This window comes from Bos taurus, chromosome 19 (genome assembly GCF_002263795.3).
Source record: "Bos taurus isolate L1 Dominette 01449 registration number 42190680 breed Hereford chromosome 19, ARS-UCD2.0, whole genome shotgun sequence".
NCBI classification, from domain to species: Eukaryota; Metazoa; Chordata; class Mammalia; order Artiodactyla; family Bovidae; genus Bos; species Bos taurus.
In genome coordinates, this window is record NC_037346.1 from 37,280,735 (window position 1) to 37,297,005 (window position 16,271).

At 38.5% G+C, this 16,271-nt stretch overlaps 1 protein-coding gene across 4 annotated transcripts in view; it reads left to right on the plus strand.

Annotated features, from left to right (window-relative positions):
• ZNF652 (zinc finger protein 652) overlaps positions 1–16,271 on the plus strand; it is a 68,146-nt gene that overhangs the window by 41,152 nt on the left and 10,723 nt on the right. For 2 of the 4 annotated variants that reach the window (XM_005220554.5, XM_010816131.4), the window contains exons 2-5: positions 4,968–6,134; positions 9,301–9,448; positions 9,792–9,907; positions 10,384–10,528. In XM_005220554.5, the coding sequence (XP_005220611.1) occupies positions 5,229–6,134; positions 9,301–9,448; positions 9,792–9,907; positions 10,384–10,528 (1,315 nt within the window). In that variant the 5' untranslated portion in view covers positions 4,968–5,228. Of the gene's footprint in view, positions 1–1,451; positions 1,547–4,967; positions 6,135–9,300; positions 9,449–9,791; positions 9,908–10,383; positions 10,529–16,271 lie in introns of those variants that run through there. The other 2 variants (XM_059877932.1, NM_001193118.1) reach the window with 2 other exon arrangements.

Sequence of the window (16,271 nt, forward strand, 5' to 3'; positions counted from 1 at the left end):
CAGAGGGTCTCTCATTAGCTCAGAAGTGACTCACATTGCTTATTTCACAACATGATGGTCCCATGTAACTAGGCGAGGCCAGGAAACATATCATACCTATGCCAGGCAGACAGCTGAAAATATTTGATTAATAGTTGATCTACTCTCTCACACAGGAAAAATATACTCACTTCATCCCCAGGTAGAAAACCCTAAGTTCCTATCCAATCATGGCATTAAGCTTGAAGTCCAGGATCTCTGAGCAGATATGCAAGGATGTGATCCTGGTGGTCTGTTTGTGAGGAGATGATGCGTGGTCATCTCTACATAGGGCCCAAATGTTGCTCTTTTTGATCCATAGACTTAAGGAAAAAATTGACAAATGATTGGCTGCCCTCACAAACAATGTACAGTGGTGACTAGTGGCAGGATGATAAAAAAAAAAAAAAAAAAAAAAACACCTCCCATTTGAAAAGGGGAAGGACAGGAGACATACAGCAAATACGGCAGTCCCTCTGAGCAGTCATTGAAGGGACCCCTCCAGGGATGGTGAATGTTCTTGACAAGATCCCGAGTTTGCTCCTTAACTCAATTGTCTGCTCTTTCTTTGCTCCCTGGCTTAATCTCCTTGAGCCTCCTCCTTTTTTCCTGTTAGGTTCCTTGGCTGTATTCCAAATGGACAATGAGGAATATTCCCCCTAAAGGGGATGAACAGCTTTTTTAATCCACTTCCTGCCATGGATGCTTGGGAACCCAAAGATCATTTTTTAGAAGTCTTGAGTACTTCCCTGGTGGTCCAGTGGTTAAGATTCCACTTCCACTGAGGAGGGCATGGGTTTGATCCCCTGGTCAGGGAAATTCTACATGCCACATGGTGTGGCCAAAAAGAAAAAGTCTTGAATAGTCACAGCCTCCCAAGTGTAGGCTGGTGGTTCTTTTAGCAGTATAACCCTCAAAAACTTAGTTGGCTTTTTACTTATTTGTTTCCAGTCAGCTCCATGTGCCCTAGCCACATCCATAATTTTTCTAACCATACTTCATAGATTTGTTGTGTGGCTCTGCCTTATTGGTCTCATACTTCTTTCTTGACTGAATTTTGAGTACAGGTATTTCTGCTATAATGCCATATATGCTTTCCTGAATTCTGCAAAATTGCGCACTAAAATAAACAGGGCTTATAGGAAAAAATAGGATTGTGCAGACTCAAAATCTGTGGACCACTGTAGCCAGTGCACTAATAAAAACAAAATAATTAAAAACAATAGCATATTAAATCTCCACTGGCATATGCAGTCAGCATCAGATGGCTGAAGCTTTACAGACTCAGTCTCCGGAATGCTTGTTTCTTCCTCTGAGACTTTGGGGTCTTCAAGACATTCACTTACAATAGAAACTAATTTCATTATAGTAAAAATTTGATCTGTGGTGTGGTATATGATTCAGCAGTCAAAAACTTTCCTCTTTAAACACAGGAGGAGAAACATATATCCTCAGCTTCACCAGATATAAAGTGGAAAATGCAGGTTCATGAAGCAACTGAATCAGCCACGACTTGCATTAAAGAAAGGTACATAAGTGGGATGTTTAGCTTTTTTCTTATTGTTTTCATATATTGTTAAGGCTTTCTTTTAAATTTGGGAAAGCTTTTGCCTGGTTACTACCAACAAGAGAAAAATGCATATAAACCAACTTAACTTCTGTGTTATATTGACATCATTTCCTTATTTACTAATAGCATTTGAACTAATTCACATCAAAGCAACATGCTTAGTAACAAAACAGACTAAGAGGCTGTTTTGATGAGAGAACCCCTCTTTAGTCTTTTTTTAGAAAAGCTGTTTTATTCAGCAGTACCTTAAGCAATTGGGAAGTTTTATCAGTGGTTGTAAAGGCCAAATCTTTGATTTGATTTTTGCCTCAAGACTGAACTCTGATCAGCATTTGTAGCTCAGAGACCTTCTCAGTTTTGGGTTAAGCACTTGACTCTTCTGACCCCACAAATCGCTGGAAACTGATTCTTTTCTGAATTCATCCAATTATTTGTTAAATACAGCCAGCAGTAACCAACACAATCTCTTAATGGTCCATTTTCCCACTAGAGCTATAAATTCTCAAGGCATATTAGCTCTCTTCACCACTGCACACTATGAGCTGCTATCCTTTTAGCCTCTGATAAGTTTTTCCTTACCTCCTTCTCCCTAACTCCTTAGCCTTCACCATATACTTTAGGTTTTTTGATGAGACAGTACCACACTTCTGGATTCCACCTGTAGCAGCTAGGAGAGACCCAGGTTATGCTGCAGTAATATACAACACAAGATCTCAGTGGCTTTGAAAACATGTTCTCCCTCAAGTTAAATAAAATACAAAAGAATTCTAATGATTGCTGCATTGTGCATATCCTGTGGGTCATTGTGTTACTCAGGGTCCTAGGTTGACAGCAGCCAAGCAGTCGTCACTTTGAGGGTTGCTGGTCGCTGTCACAGTGGAGGAGAGGCCTGGAGGGTCTCACATTGCTCTTCACGTGTCACTGCCACTCGACTGTACTGGCCGAAAGTAGCCCTGCGGCCCCACCCGACTCCTGGGGAGGGGCAGAGGCAGAAAGTGCAGGCCTGTCGTGCGTCCAGAAGGCTGAGGGCCAGGATATTTGGGAAGAGCACATGAATGACTGACTGCCATAGAGGATATCCTTTCATTTATTTTCCTTCATGATTTTGTTCCGTTCCTATTTTTTGCTGGTTAATTGAATTTTACTGTCTCTCTTCCCTTGCTTAATTTGAGATAATTAATGTGGGTCCGTTTTATTTACTGGTCCTTGTAGTAGTTTACATTATTTCAGAAGTTTGGGCAATACAAAATAAAGCTACTGTGATTTTCCTACTTAAAATACAAGGTATAAAACTGATTAAAAAGCAATATGGTTACAGGAAGAGTTGAGTTTAAATTATTTTGGAATGTCATCTGTTATAGTAGAAATAAAGCTTTGGAGTCAGGCCTGGGGTCAAATATTGCTTCTGTCATTTAACAGATATGTGATCTTAGACAAATTATTTAACCTCTCATAGGCATAATTTCCTCTTTTATAAATACAAAGAAATATATATATATATATATATATATATATATAAAGATGTCAAGTAAAGCACGGTGGCATTTATCACTGCTCCTTTCTGAAATTTTACTAAAATGAAAGTAAAATACATTTTTTTAAGTTAATTAATTAATTTATTTGGCCATGCCACACGGCTGTGGAATCTTAGTTCCCCAACCAGGGATTGAATCCGGGCCCTTGACAGTGAAAGCACAGCCTCCTAACCACTGGACCACCAGCGAATTCCCTAAAATAATTGTTTAGAAAATGGAAGAGAGACAGTAGCAGAGGAATGATAGAAATAGTTGTGAATTACTTATTATGGTCATAATAATGTAAGCAATAAATACCTTACAAAAAAGTGACACAGCTATATTAGGAGGATGAAAGGAGAGTTGAGAGCAATAAGGTAAGAAAACTATAGTGGAAGATAAGTGGTAGTGTCAAATTGGGGGGAAAAAAGTCAAGAAATAGAAATATCATCACAGGGATTTCCCTGGTGGTCTGATAGTTAAGACTCTACGCTTCTACTGTCAGGGGCCCGGTCTCAACCCCTGATGGGAGATCTGAGACTCTACATGCCATGTGGCACAGCCAAAAAAAAGAAAAAGAAAAGAAATATAACCACATTGTTTAGAAATATAAAAGTAAATACAAGGGGAAAGGGAAGAGGAGCAGCTAAAAGAAACACTTTTGTCTCAGGTAAAGGACTCAGATGGGATGGAGTAGGCAGAGGATGGCTGCTTTTATTATAAGCCTTGCAGTATATTTGATTTGTAAAACTGCGGATGCTTTTTTTATTAGTGATTACTTTGATGAAAGATTTAAAATAAGTTTAAAACTCAACCGCAAAGTTTCATAGTGGGTATTAAATAGAAATAACAAATAATGAGCACCTTTACCATGTCTGTGCACATAGCAGCTATTCAGTAAGGACTAGTTTCCTTCCTTCTGTTAATTAGACGGGGTATTTGCCTGTAGTAATAGTTATGTGACTCAGAAGTTAAGTGGTTGGCTAAACAGCAATGTGAAGTATGTCACAAAGCAAATTATGCACCCTTCTCATCTTTTTTTTTTTTTTTTAATGGATGATTTTATTTTTCCTGGAACCATATCAGCTTTATGGCTACTGTTTCTTAGAATTTAGACTTCTGTGCAGCTGACACATGAAAATCATCTGGTTATTGAGTGAATCTAGAGAGCTATGCATAGAACAAACTTAAAAATACCTAGCAACTTTGAAATTATTCTAATAAACCTGAAAACAATGATATCTATAACTAGATTATAAATTATTTAAGGCCAGGGATCTCTCTCTCTCTCTCTTCTATTGTTATGTCAGTTAGCTGCTTTATTTTTTGGGTCCACAGTGCCTAGACCACTACTTCGTTTGTTCCTTAAGCTCTCACTGTGGTGGATGGTGGTGTCTGATGTTGAAAAGAGAGCCAGCCAACGTGAGGTTCTTGTGTGTTTCATGGACCTCACATACTGTGTATCTAGACTGTAAACTCCTTGTGGACATGGACCATATATTCTGCCATGTCAGTATGTCTAGGAGAATGACTGCTATCCAAAAACAGATGTTCACTAAGCATCATTAAGTATGTAATGAATACCAGCTAAGTGCTGGTAGTCACTGTACTAAGCTCTAAGGATATCTCAGTGAATGGGACAGATAATGACTCCTGCTGTCTTAGAATTTACATTCTAACACATGTTTGTTGAATTCATGTAATGCAGTAAAATGATGGCCCACACTGAACCATTTGAGCGGATAAAGAATTGTATATATAAAGAGTTTAATCATTTAAGATATGTTTGTTGTATGATGTCAGTGCCTGCTATAAGAAGGAAATAAGAGATATCTGATCTTTTTTCTCTTTGCTTTTCTTTGCAGATAGGATGCTCCAAGTCACTTGCAGCTCTCTGCAAAAGGAAAATCACTAGTGCTCTGCTCTTGCCATAATACCAAACCTTTTGACTTATGCATTGGTGCTGCAACACACTGGAAGAATTGCACAGAGGTTCCAGGAATACCTTTTTCCCCCCCGTTTGAGTGATTCTTCATGGATAGAAAAAGATTTGAGTCTTAATGATTATCCTGTTTTAAACCTATTCTCTATAGTCTGAACTGCTTAATAAATTAGGCCACTTACTAATGAGCCACACAGCCAGCTCTTGTCAGGAGCTGGCTGAAAACCGTGCTGTGCACGGAGCAGGAATGGCACAAGAAGATAGCCGCCGCGGTCAAGTGCCATCTTCCTTTTATCATGGTGCCAACCAAGAACTCGACCTGTCCACCAAAGTGTACAAAAGGGAATCAGGAAGTCCTTATTCTGTGTTAGTGGACACCAAGATGAGCAAGCCACATCTCCATGAAACAGAGGAGCAGCCGTATTTCAGGGAGACAAGAGCAGTGTCTGACGTGCACGGTGTTAAAGAAGACCGAGAGAATTCTGATGACACAGAAGAGGAAGAGGAGGAGGAGGAAGTCTCCTACAAAAGGGAGCAGATCATAGTGGAGGTAAACCTTAATAATCAAACGTTAAATGTGTCTAAAGGGGAAAAGGGTGTCTCTTCTCAGTCCAAAGAGACTCCTGTTCTTAAGACAAGCAGTGAGGAGGAAGAGGAAGAGAGTGAGGAAGAGGCCACGGATGACAGCAATGACTATGGAGAGAACGAAAGGCAGAAGAAAAAGGAGAAGACGGTGGAGAAGGTCAGCGTCACACAGAGGAGAACGAGGAGAGCTGCCTCTGTTGCCGCAGCTGCCACTTCCCCTACTCCCAGAGCTACAAGAGGTCGTAGGAAGAGTGTAGAGCCACCTAAGCGTAAGAAGCGGGCCACAAAGGAGCCCAAAGCAGCAGTCCAGAAAGCTAAGTGTGAAGAGAAAGAGACTCTGACCTGTGAGAAGTGCCCCAGGGTGTTTAATACTCGCTGGTACCTGGAGAAGCACATGAACGTTACTCATAGGCGCATGCAGATTTGTGATAAGTGTGGCAAGAAGTTTGTCCTGGAAAGTGAGCTGTCCCTTCACCAGCAAACAGACTGTGAAAAAAATATTCAGGTAGGTCTTATCACCAAGAGGGCAAACTTTCCAGGATAGAACCTGGCTGTTTCAGACTCACCTGGTATCTGCCCAAGAAAATAAATACAGTAGAGGCTGAAGGGACAGTTTTCACCAATGTATCTTTTTTTTTTTTAAGCCCCTGCTTTGGTATTTTCAAAACCAGGCTTAACATTTTCTTTCAAAAGCATAAATTTAACTGACGCTGGACTAGTGGGAACCCAGGTCCATTGGAAAAGGGAATCTGTTATAGGTGATTGACAAGGAGGTATAGTCAACACTGACTTGGCACTGAGATTTACTCTTGTAAGACATGTAATATAGTTCATTCTCGTGTCTTCGCTGTCAAGGTGGGAGATACCAAGTAAAAGTCAGGAGTAGAGAGAGGTCCTTTTCTAAGGTTTGAAAGGATGCCAGGTTTTAGTACAGCTGTTGGGGACAAAAACCATAATGACTCAGACTGGTGGAAATGGAAGATCTCCAGGAGTGAGTTTGCTTCTAAACCAGTGGAGAGATGACAGCACTAAATGTGTCAAGAGGCTAAGCTCATGGGAATATACAAACTTTAAAGGAGGCTGAGCTAATTGAAAATATTGCCTACCTGGTGGTAGGCTTATATAATGCTACTGTGTAGTACTAAAGTAACAAAACACGGTATTCAAACCAGGTTGGTGTCTTGAAAGGACTACATTGTGATAGGTTAAGAGGTGTGCTAATTATGTTGTGTAAACTATATTATGTTGAGCTGTGTTGGTTTGCACATGTAAGTGCATATTTATGAATGTGAATTTTCATTCATAAAAGGTAAGTCTATTAATGTCTCTAAAAGATATGTAAAATAGAAATGTCTTGTACCATACTTAAGCTGAACTGCTTGTAGAAGATGAAACCGTTTGGTTTCAGTGTGTTTCTTGGAGTAGTCCTGATTTGGAATGTTCCTTATTTTTCATTTTTATTTCTTGTTTTTAATCAACAACTGAAATCATTACTTTAAAGAGATTTTTAAAAAATATAAATTAGGGGCTTCCCCACTGGCTCAGTAGTAGAGAATCTGCCTGCCAATGCAGGAGACATGGGTTTGATCCCTGATCCAGGAAGATCCCACATGCCAGAGCTAATCCTGTGTGCCACAACAATTGAGCCTGTGCTCTAGAGCCCCAGAGTCACAACTCTTAAGCCCATGTGCTGCAACTGCTGAAACCCTTGTGCCCGAGAGCCCGTGCTTTGCAACAAGAGAAGCCACCATAGTGGGAAGCCTGAGCACTGACTGCGACTAGAGAGCAGCCCCCACTCTCCACAGCTAGAGAAAAGCCCACGCAGCAACAAAGACCAGCACTGCCAAAAATAAATAAATAAAATTATAAATAAATAGATATATAAATTACATTTGCTAGAAATTCGCTGCGTTTTGATCCATCAGTTGTGACTTGACCTCTGACATACTTGGTAAATAAAAGAAGACTGAATCGTGGCGCCTGTCACTCAGTAACTGCTGGTGCCGGGCTTGGTTCTCAATTGGTTGCGGCAGTTCAGGCCAGAGGGAGTGCGATGCGGTGCTGCACCCTAGGGGTCAGACTTAGCTCTGTAATGATCCGTTGCTGAAAAGGTGTCTCTTGATCTTGATGTTTGTGTAGTTGCTTTTTGGTTTTTTTTTCTTTTAACTTTGCTTCATTAAGTACAGAAGGGGCTTTCTTGGTAGCTCTGCTGGTTAAAAATTGGCATGCCAGTGCCTGCCAGTGCAGGAGATGCGGTTTCAATCCCTGGGTCAGGGAGGTCCTCTAGAGGAGGAAATGGCAACCCACTCCAGTATTCTTGACTGGGAAATCCCGTGGACAGAGGAGCCTGGCAGGCTGCAGTCCATGGGGTCCCAAAGAGTCAGACACAACTTAGCGACTAAACAAGAAGAAGAAATGCAGAAAAGAAAACGTTTAATAAATCCTTTTTTTGTGTGACTGTATTCACTGTTCCTCACCGTAATTTCATTTAAACTTATAATTTAAGTTTTGTGGATTCTGCTGAATGAACTGTTTTTGCATTTCTAATCCTGATGACCTAATAACAAGTAAAAATTAAAACTGCTCTACAGAATGAATGGCTTATAGGGTTTGTCTATCCTTTCCTCCAGCAGTATCCAGCCAGAGGCTTATCTTTGTGACTCTTCTTGGTCCTCATTTCCTGAAGTGACAGTGTGTTCAGAGATCTTTATTAAATTTTGCAGCAAGTAACAAGTTTTTCCCTTATGTATTACAGAGTCTGATGGTTACCTAGAACGTCATAATACTGTTTTTAACCAGAAGTATTTTATTTTGATACATGTTATGATATCCTAGACTAGTAATGATGCATAATAGAGGGCAGTAGGTAGATTGCCTGTGTCTCCTACAGATGCCTGCACGAGATCTGGATCTGAGCTCCTCAGGAAAAGGGAGGATACCAGCAGCTGAGGGGTTATGTTAAATTCTGCCAGAGGGAAATGTTTAATAGAGAAAATTAGGAAAATATAGTAAAATATAAGTAGTTTGTATTAATGAAGACTCTGAATATGTTCGCTAAGCTACAAAAATATTGTTATTCTTCTGTAGATCTATAACCATTCACATATGCTTTGTTTTATCTTACTTTTATGTTAATTTAAAATTAGATTGTATTCTCTGGTAAACACATATTAACTACATAGTAACCCATGTGTAGGAAACAGCTGCTTACGGTAATCCATATTTAAAAAAAAAATGTGAAGGTTCTTTTCAAAGGTACAATACTAATTTGATAAAAGCAGTCAATTCTTTGATATTAGTGGAACTTTGTATTTCTTTTTGTCTTACTTTTTGCCATTGTTTTCATACTCCCAAAGTGTCTCTAAAAAAATTCATCTTAGGAAATGGAACATAAAGATGTTGGCTTTGAAATCTGGACTTCATGAAAGAATAGCATTTGTTTGGATTCTGGTCTGTGCCACAAATCTAAAACACACCCACTTCATGAGACTTCCCTGGCAGTCCAGTGGTTAGGACTCTGGACTTTTACGCTATGTCCTGGGTTCAGTCCTTGGTCGAGGGAACTAAGATACTGCAACCCATTCAACTTGGCCAATTTCAGCTGCTGGTCCACAGGTGAGGTTTTCTGGAAATCCCTATAAATAAAGATTATTTCTGTTTATCCTGCTCAGTGTGTTTCCTGTAATAAATCGTTCAAGAAACTCTGGTCCCTTCATGAACATATCAAGATTGTCCATGGATATGCAGAAAAGAAATTTTCCTGTGAAATTTGTGAGAAGAAATTCTATACCATGGCTCATGTACGGAAACATATGGTTGGTAAGTTGCTTTTCTCTAACACCTATAATTTTCCCTTGTTCTTTGGTGTGTCTTATGCTTCGAAGTGGGCAGCATATGAGACATGGCCTTATTTGAATCAGTTTTGACTTGTTGAAACCGAATGCAACATGTCTTCAGTAAGCATCACCAGACTGGATGGTAGTCTTCCACACCCAGGGAAGCGCGCTTTCTTTTCAACATTGTTCTTCTTTCACCTTTGCTGTTACAGCCTCACAGATTAGAGTGCAGTAAATTAAGATGTCCTTACAGTAGAACGTATCTCTTTTCCAGTTTGAGCCTTTTGGTGAACTGATTCTGAGTGTAAGTGCATTCTGTGTTGCAGCACACACAAAAGATATGCCATTTACCTGTGAAACCTGTGGAAAGTCATTCAAACGCAGCATGTCACTCAAGGTGCACTCCCTGCAGCACTCTGGAGAGAAGCCCTTCAGATGCGAGGTAAGGCCTGGCTGCCCCCGGGCCCAGGTGTGGGGGCTGGCTTGTGTGTGTGTACGTGGTGAGCAGGGGAAGAGAGGCATGCATTGTGCAAGGCGCAGACTGCGTTTCCACAGAAGCATCAGACCCATGTGCTGAGCGCTGCGTGTTGTTAGCTCACTGCTGGGTAAAGAGCAGTCATTTTTAACACAGCGTTGACTTTCTTAGATTAGGTTAAAGTTGGGACTAACACGTGGTGACTTATTTTACTTTTCTCACTAATTCAGAGAAGTTGGATATACTTCAGTGATAATTATTTAAGAAATGTTCCCTTTTATTAATAACTCAGCTGGGGAAATACAGCAGACAGAGCCAAACAGTTGACACAAGCAGGTTCTATTTTGAGTGTGAAAAATAAAGCTAATCTCAGACTATATAGGGTGGGTGCAAGTAAAGCTGCTCTGCCTGGCATTCAGAAGTCTCCACTGTGTCCAATGCAGAACTGTGACGAAAGGTTTCAGTACAAGTACCAGCTCCGCTCCCACATGAGCATCCACATCGGGCACAAGCAGTTCATGTGCCAGTGGTGCGGCAAGGACTTCAACATGAAGCAGTACTTCGACGAGCACATGAAAACACACACTGGTAAGGAGTTCTTGAGAAAGGTACAGATGTGTCTCAGGCGCTTATTGATGATCACCTGTGAATCTGTTTACTTAAAATTCTAAACCACAAGCCTGCATCCTAAGTGCAAATGCCGCTTTACATAAATCTGATATTGAACAGTGCAAATTTATAATATTGAAAAATTAAGCTTTTATCAATTTATTTTATTTCAAAAAGTATTGTTAGTGCCTTTTAACTGTGAGTTCCTTCAAGGTGATGGACTCTTTATTTGGGGCACAGGATCTCCTGAAATTGTATGAAACTTATTTTGTGTATGTGTATATGTTATTTTTCTGAGGAAAGGATTCTAGGTCTTTAAAAAAATGGAGGATATTGACTGCTTTTAGCAGAAAACTCTCTCAGTATTCTTAAAGTTTGATTGGAATTGATTTACCAAAATTCACTACTTTTCATGAACATAACCATCAACTGAGGTTAAATAATGTTTTAACTGCTTTATGTTTTCAGGGGTATATGCTTCATAGCATAGAATTGTCTTGTAAGCATTTGATCACCCAGCCTTCAGAGAGCTGGTTAGAATAACAGCCCAGTGTAAACACTGGGGCATTGTATCTCCATCTCATCTTGATGCTCTGGAATTAGATGTCTTTGCACAAACTGAACAGTATGAAACATTTTTCAAGCTTTTAAATAAAATCTAATCACAGAATTCTAGGTTTTATTAGTCTGCAAAGTAGCAGAGCTAGAAAGAACCACAAGAGATTATCTAGCTTAGCCTGCTTACGAGCGGTGAGGAAATTCTGCCCATGTCTGGGTCTCTCTAGTTCCCATTTCTATATTTAAAGCCCAAGGAAGAACGCCTGCCTGATGGGCTTCTTTCCCCTTCAGAGCAGAGCACCTCAGATTTTAAGGAATAAGCTAGAAGAAGAGAAGAGCTAGAGCTAGAGCATGAGAGAAGTTTAAGTAAATTACATTTCAAAAGGTAATGCTAACTTTGAAGCCTAAGCAGATAGCGGTATATATCAGAGTATTTAATAGATTCTCCCCTTAAAGTCTGGTGGTTCTTGGATAGACTCTCAGTTCTGAGTCAGTTTTAGGGCACAGTTTTTGTTAATTCAGCAGGAAACTATTCAGGAGAAAGTAAGTCTTTTGATGGCAGAAGCTGCTTCACACTCACAAACAGCGCCTGGCACATGGTAGACGCCCAGTCAGTGTCTGCTGCAAGCCTGGAAGGGTCCACCGTGTGAGCCGCTGCCTCTGCGCCCACCTCTTCCCTGCCTGTCTCCCTGTGCTGCTTCCTCCCTGGACTTTCTCCCCCGCTTCTCCTCCTGTGTTTCTCCCTCTTTCTTCTTTCTCCTTTGTCCTTCTTTCTGTTTTCAGGCCCTTAAATGTCCAGAGTATGAAACTGAAGTGTACATTTCATGATTAATGTATTTGTTGAATAAAAACAAAGTTTTATATATTTAGCATATTCTTCTTTGACCAAATAGGCAACCTGAACATTTCCTGTTTCTTCTAAAGGAATATAGCCACTTATATTCACTTAAATGTTTATTCTTCTCATTAAAAGTAGTAGTACATACTTATGAAAGTATATTAGAAAAAATGAAAAATGCAATGCTCTATAATCTTTATCAGTGAGATCACTACTGTTAACATTTTAGCATATGTATTTTTTAAATTCTGTGATTTTTTTAATATATATACAGATACTGTGAAAAACTTTATATATATATATATATAAATATATATATATGTGTGTATATATATATAGTAATAAAACCAAAGTTGGGTCTTTATGCTCTATTATAACCTACTTTTATTTTACTGTATTATGTCATTAACAGTAATATCATTTTAATGGTTGTGTAATAATAGCCCTTATAAATTTGTTGTAATAATAGCCATTATTTATTATGCACATATATGCCAAGTATTATCTTAAGCACTTTGCATACATTATCTCATTTAATCAATATAACCTTTACCATGGTCCTGTTAAGGACATTATCTCCATTTTACTTAACTAGTCCCCCATTGGACATTTAGGTTTTTCCAAGTTTTTTTTACTGTTACAAGTATTAATAGTACTGTGACAAACAACTTTCTGGCTAACACATCCATGATTATTTTCTTAGATAAATTCCTGGGAATGGGATTATTAGGGCAAAGGTATGTGTGTATTTTTAAGAATTGGTGGTATGTATTACCAAATAGCTGTCCATATACACTCTTAGCGGCTGTGCCTGAAAGCACTCATTTTCCCAACCCTGTCCAATGTAAATAAAATAATTTTTGAATTAATAGGTGAAAAATGGCTTCTTTTTGTGTTAATTTGTACTTAATTGCTAAGTAAGATGGAACATTTCTTTCAGTACACTTGTTGGGTATCAGTGTATTTTCTTTTCTGAATTGCTTGTGCCTTATTTGTATTCATCCTTTCATTGCAATGTTTGGCTTTTTCTTATTGTTTGTGGTAGCTCTTTATATCATAGCTCTTTGTATATATTTATGTCCCCTGGATCTTGTTTAACAGCAGTATTAAAATACTTCCCCCGGTTGGTCATCTGCCTTTTAATATTGTTTATGATGCTCACACTGGGAAGGCACTGCCACTCACTAGCAGTGTGGCCTTACCTGAATTATGCAACCCCTGTAGGCCTCTGGTTCCGTTGGTATCAGTATTAAATAAGGATGGCAGTAGTACCTTGGAGAGGACCCAAGAAGGGTTAGCTTTTACAGAAGAAAAAATATAGCTCTTTTACGGCTGGTTGGAACCACTTGTAGAGTGTGTTTTGGTGGGGATTAAGGCCATTGCAGGAACTGACATTGATTGGGCTATTTCTTTGCAGTTAAACAGAAGTGAGGCAGATCTTATCTAGGGAGGCGACCAGCCCTCAGGCAGGGTTTCCTGGGATGGTGTGGACACGGGGTGAGTTCAACATAGAATAATTGCTAATTCTCCTTGTACCAGGCATAGTGCTAAGTACCTAGAGATACAGAATGAATTAAGGCCTGGTTTTTGCCCTTAAAAAGCTTATAGTCCAGTGATAGTAATGGTAATAATAATAGTAGTAGTAGCAATAAAATGCATTGAATGTTTACTGTGTATCAAATACTGTTGAATTTGATCAAATACTCCTCAAATTTTTAACTTATCACAGTAACCTATTATTATCTTCATTTTTCAGATGAGGCTTAGAGAGTAAAGAACTTGTCCAAGGCAATCTGATTCCAGAAACACATACTTAAGTTATTCTGATACAAATTTAAGGAAGCAAGTAATAAAATGGAAGGATACACAGGACATCATGAGGGCAAAAAGCACCATCCCAGAGTCTGTTCTCAACTTCCAGAATTTGTCAGCGTACCCAGTCAGGATCAGAGGGATTGATCTGTGCTAAATAGTCTTTGTGTGTGTGTGTGCTAAATAGTCTTTTTGTGTGTGTATGCTAAATAGTCTTAATGATGTATTAATAAAATTGCTAATTTACAATGAAAAGCCTGAATGATAGGTGGTTCAGAACTCTTATGTTCTTTGGTCAGAATATACTTTGCCTAAAATAAAATTTATATTAGTTGCTAAATTATAATCACAAGATTGTCAGGGACAGGAAATTATAGGCAAGGAAGGTAATTGAATGATCTTAATGGTGAGTCCCAACCTTCATTGAATTCAAGAAGTCATCAGTTCCATGACAAAGCTAAGTTTATATATCACTAAGAAAATGCTGCAAATTAAAGAATGAAATGCCATCGATTGTTATGGTATATATCAGTTTCACAGATGTCAGTATGGGGGGAATGCATGTCTTAGAATTAACTAATATTTATTTATTGATGTTAAGAATCTACTCAGTGGGGTTACTGTAATGAACAAGGTTAAAATAGTCCCTAGGTTCACAGACCTTATTGTCAGATTAGGGTGATAGTGATAGACAATTAAGGCCTAACAGTGGTTTGGTGATGAGAGCATAGTAAGTACAACTAAATGAAACTGGCTAGAATTTGATGAATTAGGGGAGGAGAAGAGGCAGGGAATATGATAAGACATGATACCTGAGAGCAATAAGCAAGTATTGGATCACAGGATAAGCCACGTAGAAAAGTTTGAGCTTTATTCTGAGGACAGTCAGAAGTCCTTAAATGGTTTTAAGCAGAGTGTGACACAACTGTCTGAAAGTTCACTCTGGCTTCACAGTGTGAAGAGTGGACTGATTGGAGGGTGGGGGCAAGAATAGATAAGCTGAAACCAGTCAGATGGCTGTTGCAGTAATCCACGTGAAGGACTGTAATCTTATGGTAGGCCAGATGTATAGATATACAGATTTCTGATGCTGCTCATGGATACTCATAAGCAGACTAGAGTGGTTATGTTTATTGGCCAGATCAGTTTTTCCTTTGAACAGTGCAGAAGACAGCTAACTAGCCAAATTCTTGCTCTCTTTAATCTTCCCTGCAGATTCTCTCTTCGTTTATATTGTGTGTTCTTCAGATTCACTATAATACTATTTCTTACAATTAGGTTAGCTTTATCTGTATGTAACAGGTCACATCATAAGGTGTATTGATATATGTGTTTCTAGTTACCCTGATGGACTTAGATGTTAGTACCTCCTCCAGCCACCCATTTACTAGCATTTCCTTAAAATGGGACATTGTACAGGTGGTTGATTTCAAGTATTATATTTTTATTTTTCCTTGTTTCAGCCTCATTGTAATCTTGCCTTGAGGTTTCAGGGAAACTTTATCATCAGTCATTAGCACAGTTAAAAGATTGGGCTTAATAAATAATGAGAGTTAGAGTTAGTTGAAATTGTGGGTGTATGTCTCGAACAGCAAATGTGGAAAATTTGGTAGGACCTCAAGAAATGGATAAAAGATTAGTAAGTAGTAAAAAGGACTCATTTAAATTTGAATACATGGATTTGTGGTAGACCAATTCTAATAGTTTTTGATCTATCTGTAGCAAATCATTATAGCCTGGAAGACTACAAATGAGAGACGATTAGAGCAATCCAGTTTTGGAGCCAGGTTTGAACACATAACAGAAAGTCCATATATTTAGTAAACTTTCAGTCAGTAAAATGTATAGTGAACCAACAAAGTGATTAGTGAAATGGAGAGTGTTTGCGTGTATTAGATTAATAATCAAAGATTAGGTCCTTTGGCTCTGGTTCCATATGGCTGTTGGGAATGAAGAATGTTAACTCTGGAGAGTCAAGGAGGAAAGGGTCAAGGGGATTAATAGGTTATCAAATAGGTGTGCTTTTAAAACATTTTATTATACAAATAATCATGTTTATCTTAGAAAACAGGAAGTACATATAGGCATAAAAAAGAATAAAAATCACTCATAAACCCATTATCTAAAGATAATCAAAAAAATAAATAAATAAATAAAGATAATCACTTGTAACATTTGTTGTATTTTTTTCCATATTTTCCTATATGCATTTTTCATTAAAAGTGGATAACACATACATACATTTTCATAACTTGCTTGTTTTATTTAATAGACTATAGATAATAGATTATAGGTTTTCATGTTAAGAATTACATTTCTATACTTTTTAAAATATTGTTTTTAATGACACCCTCCATTAGATAAGTGTATCACAATTGATCAGTTCCATTTAACAGAGAATTTTAAGTTTTTAATTGGAGGAAATGGATTAAAAAGAAGGAAAGCAAATGGGTACAGAATGTATCTAGAAAGATGAATGTGAATCACAGTGAAGAGTGGCAGTGATTGAATAAT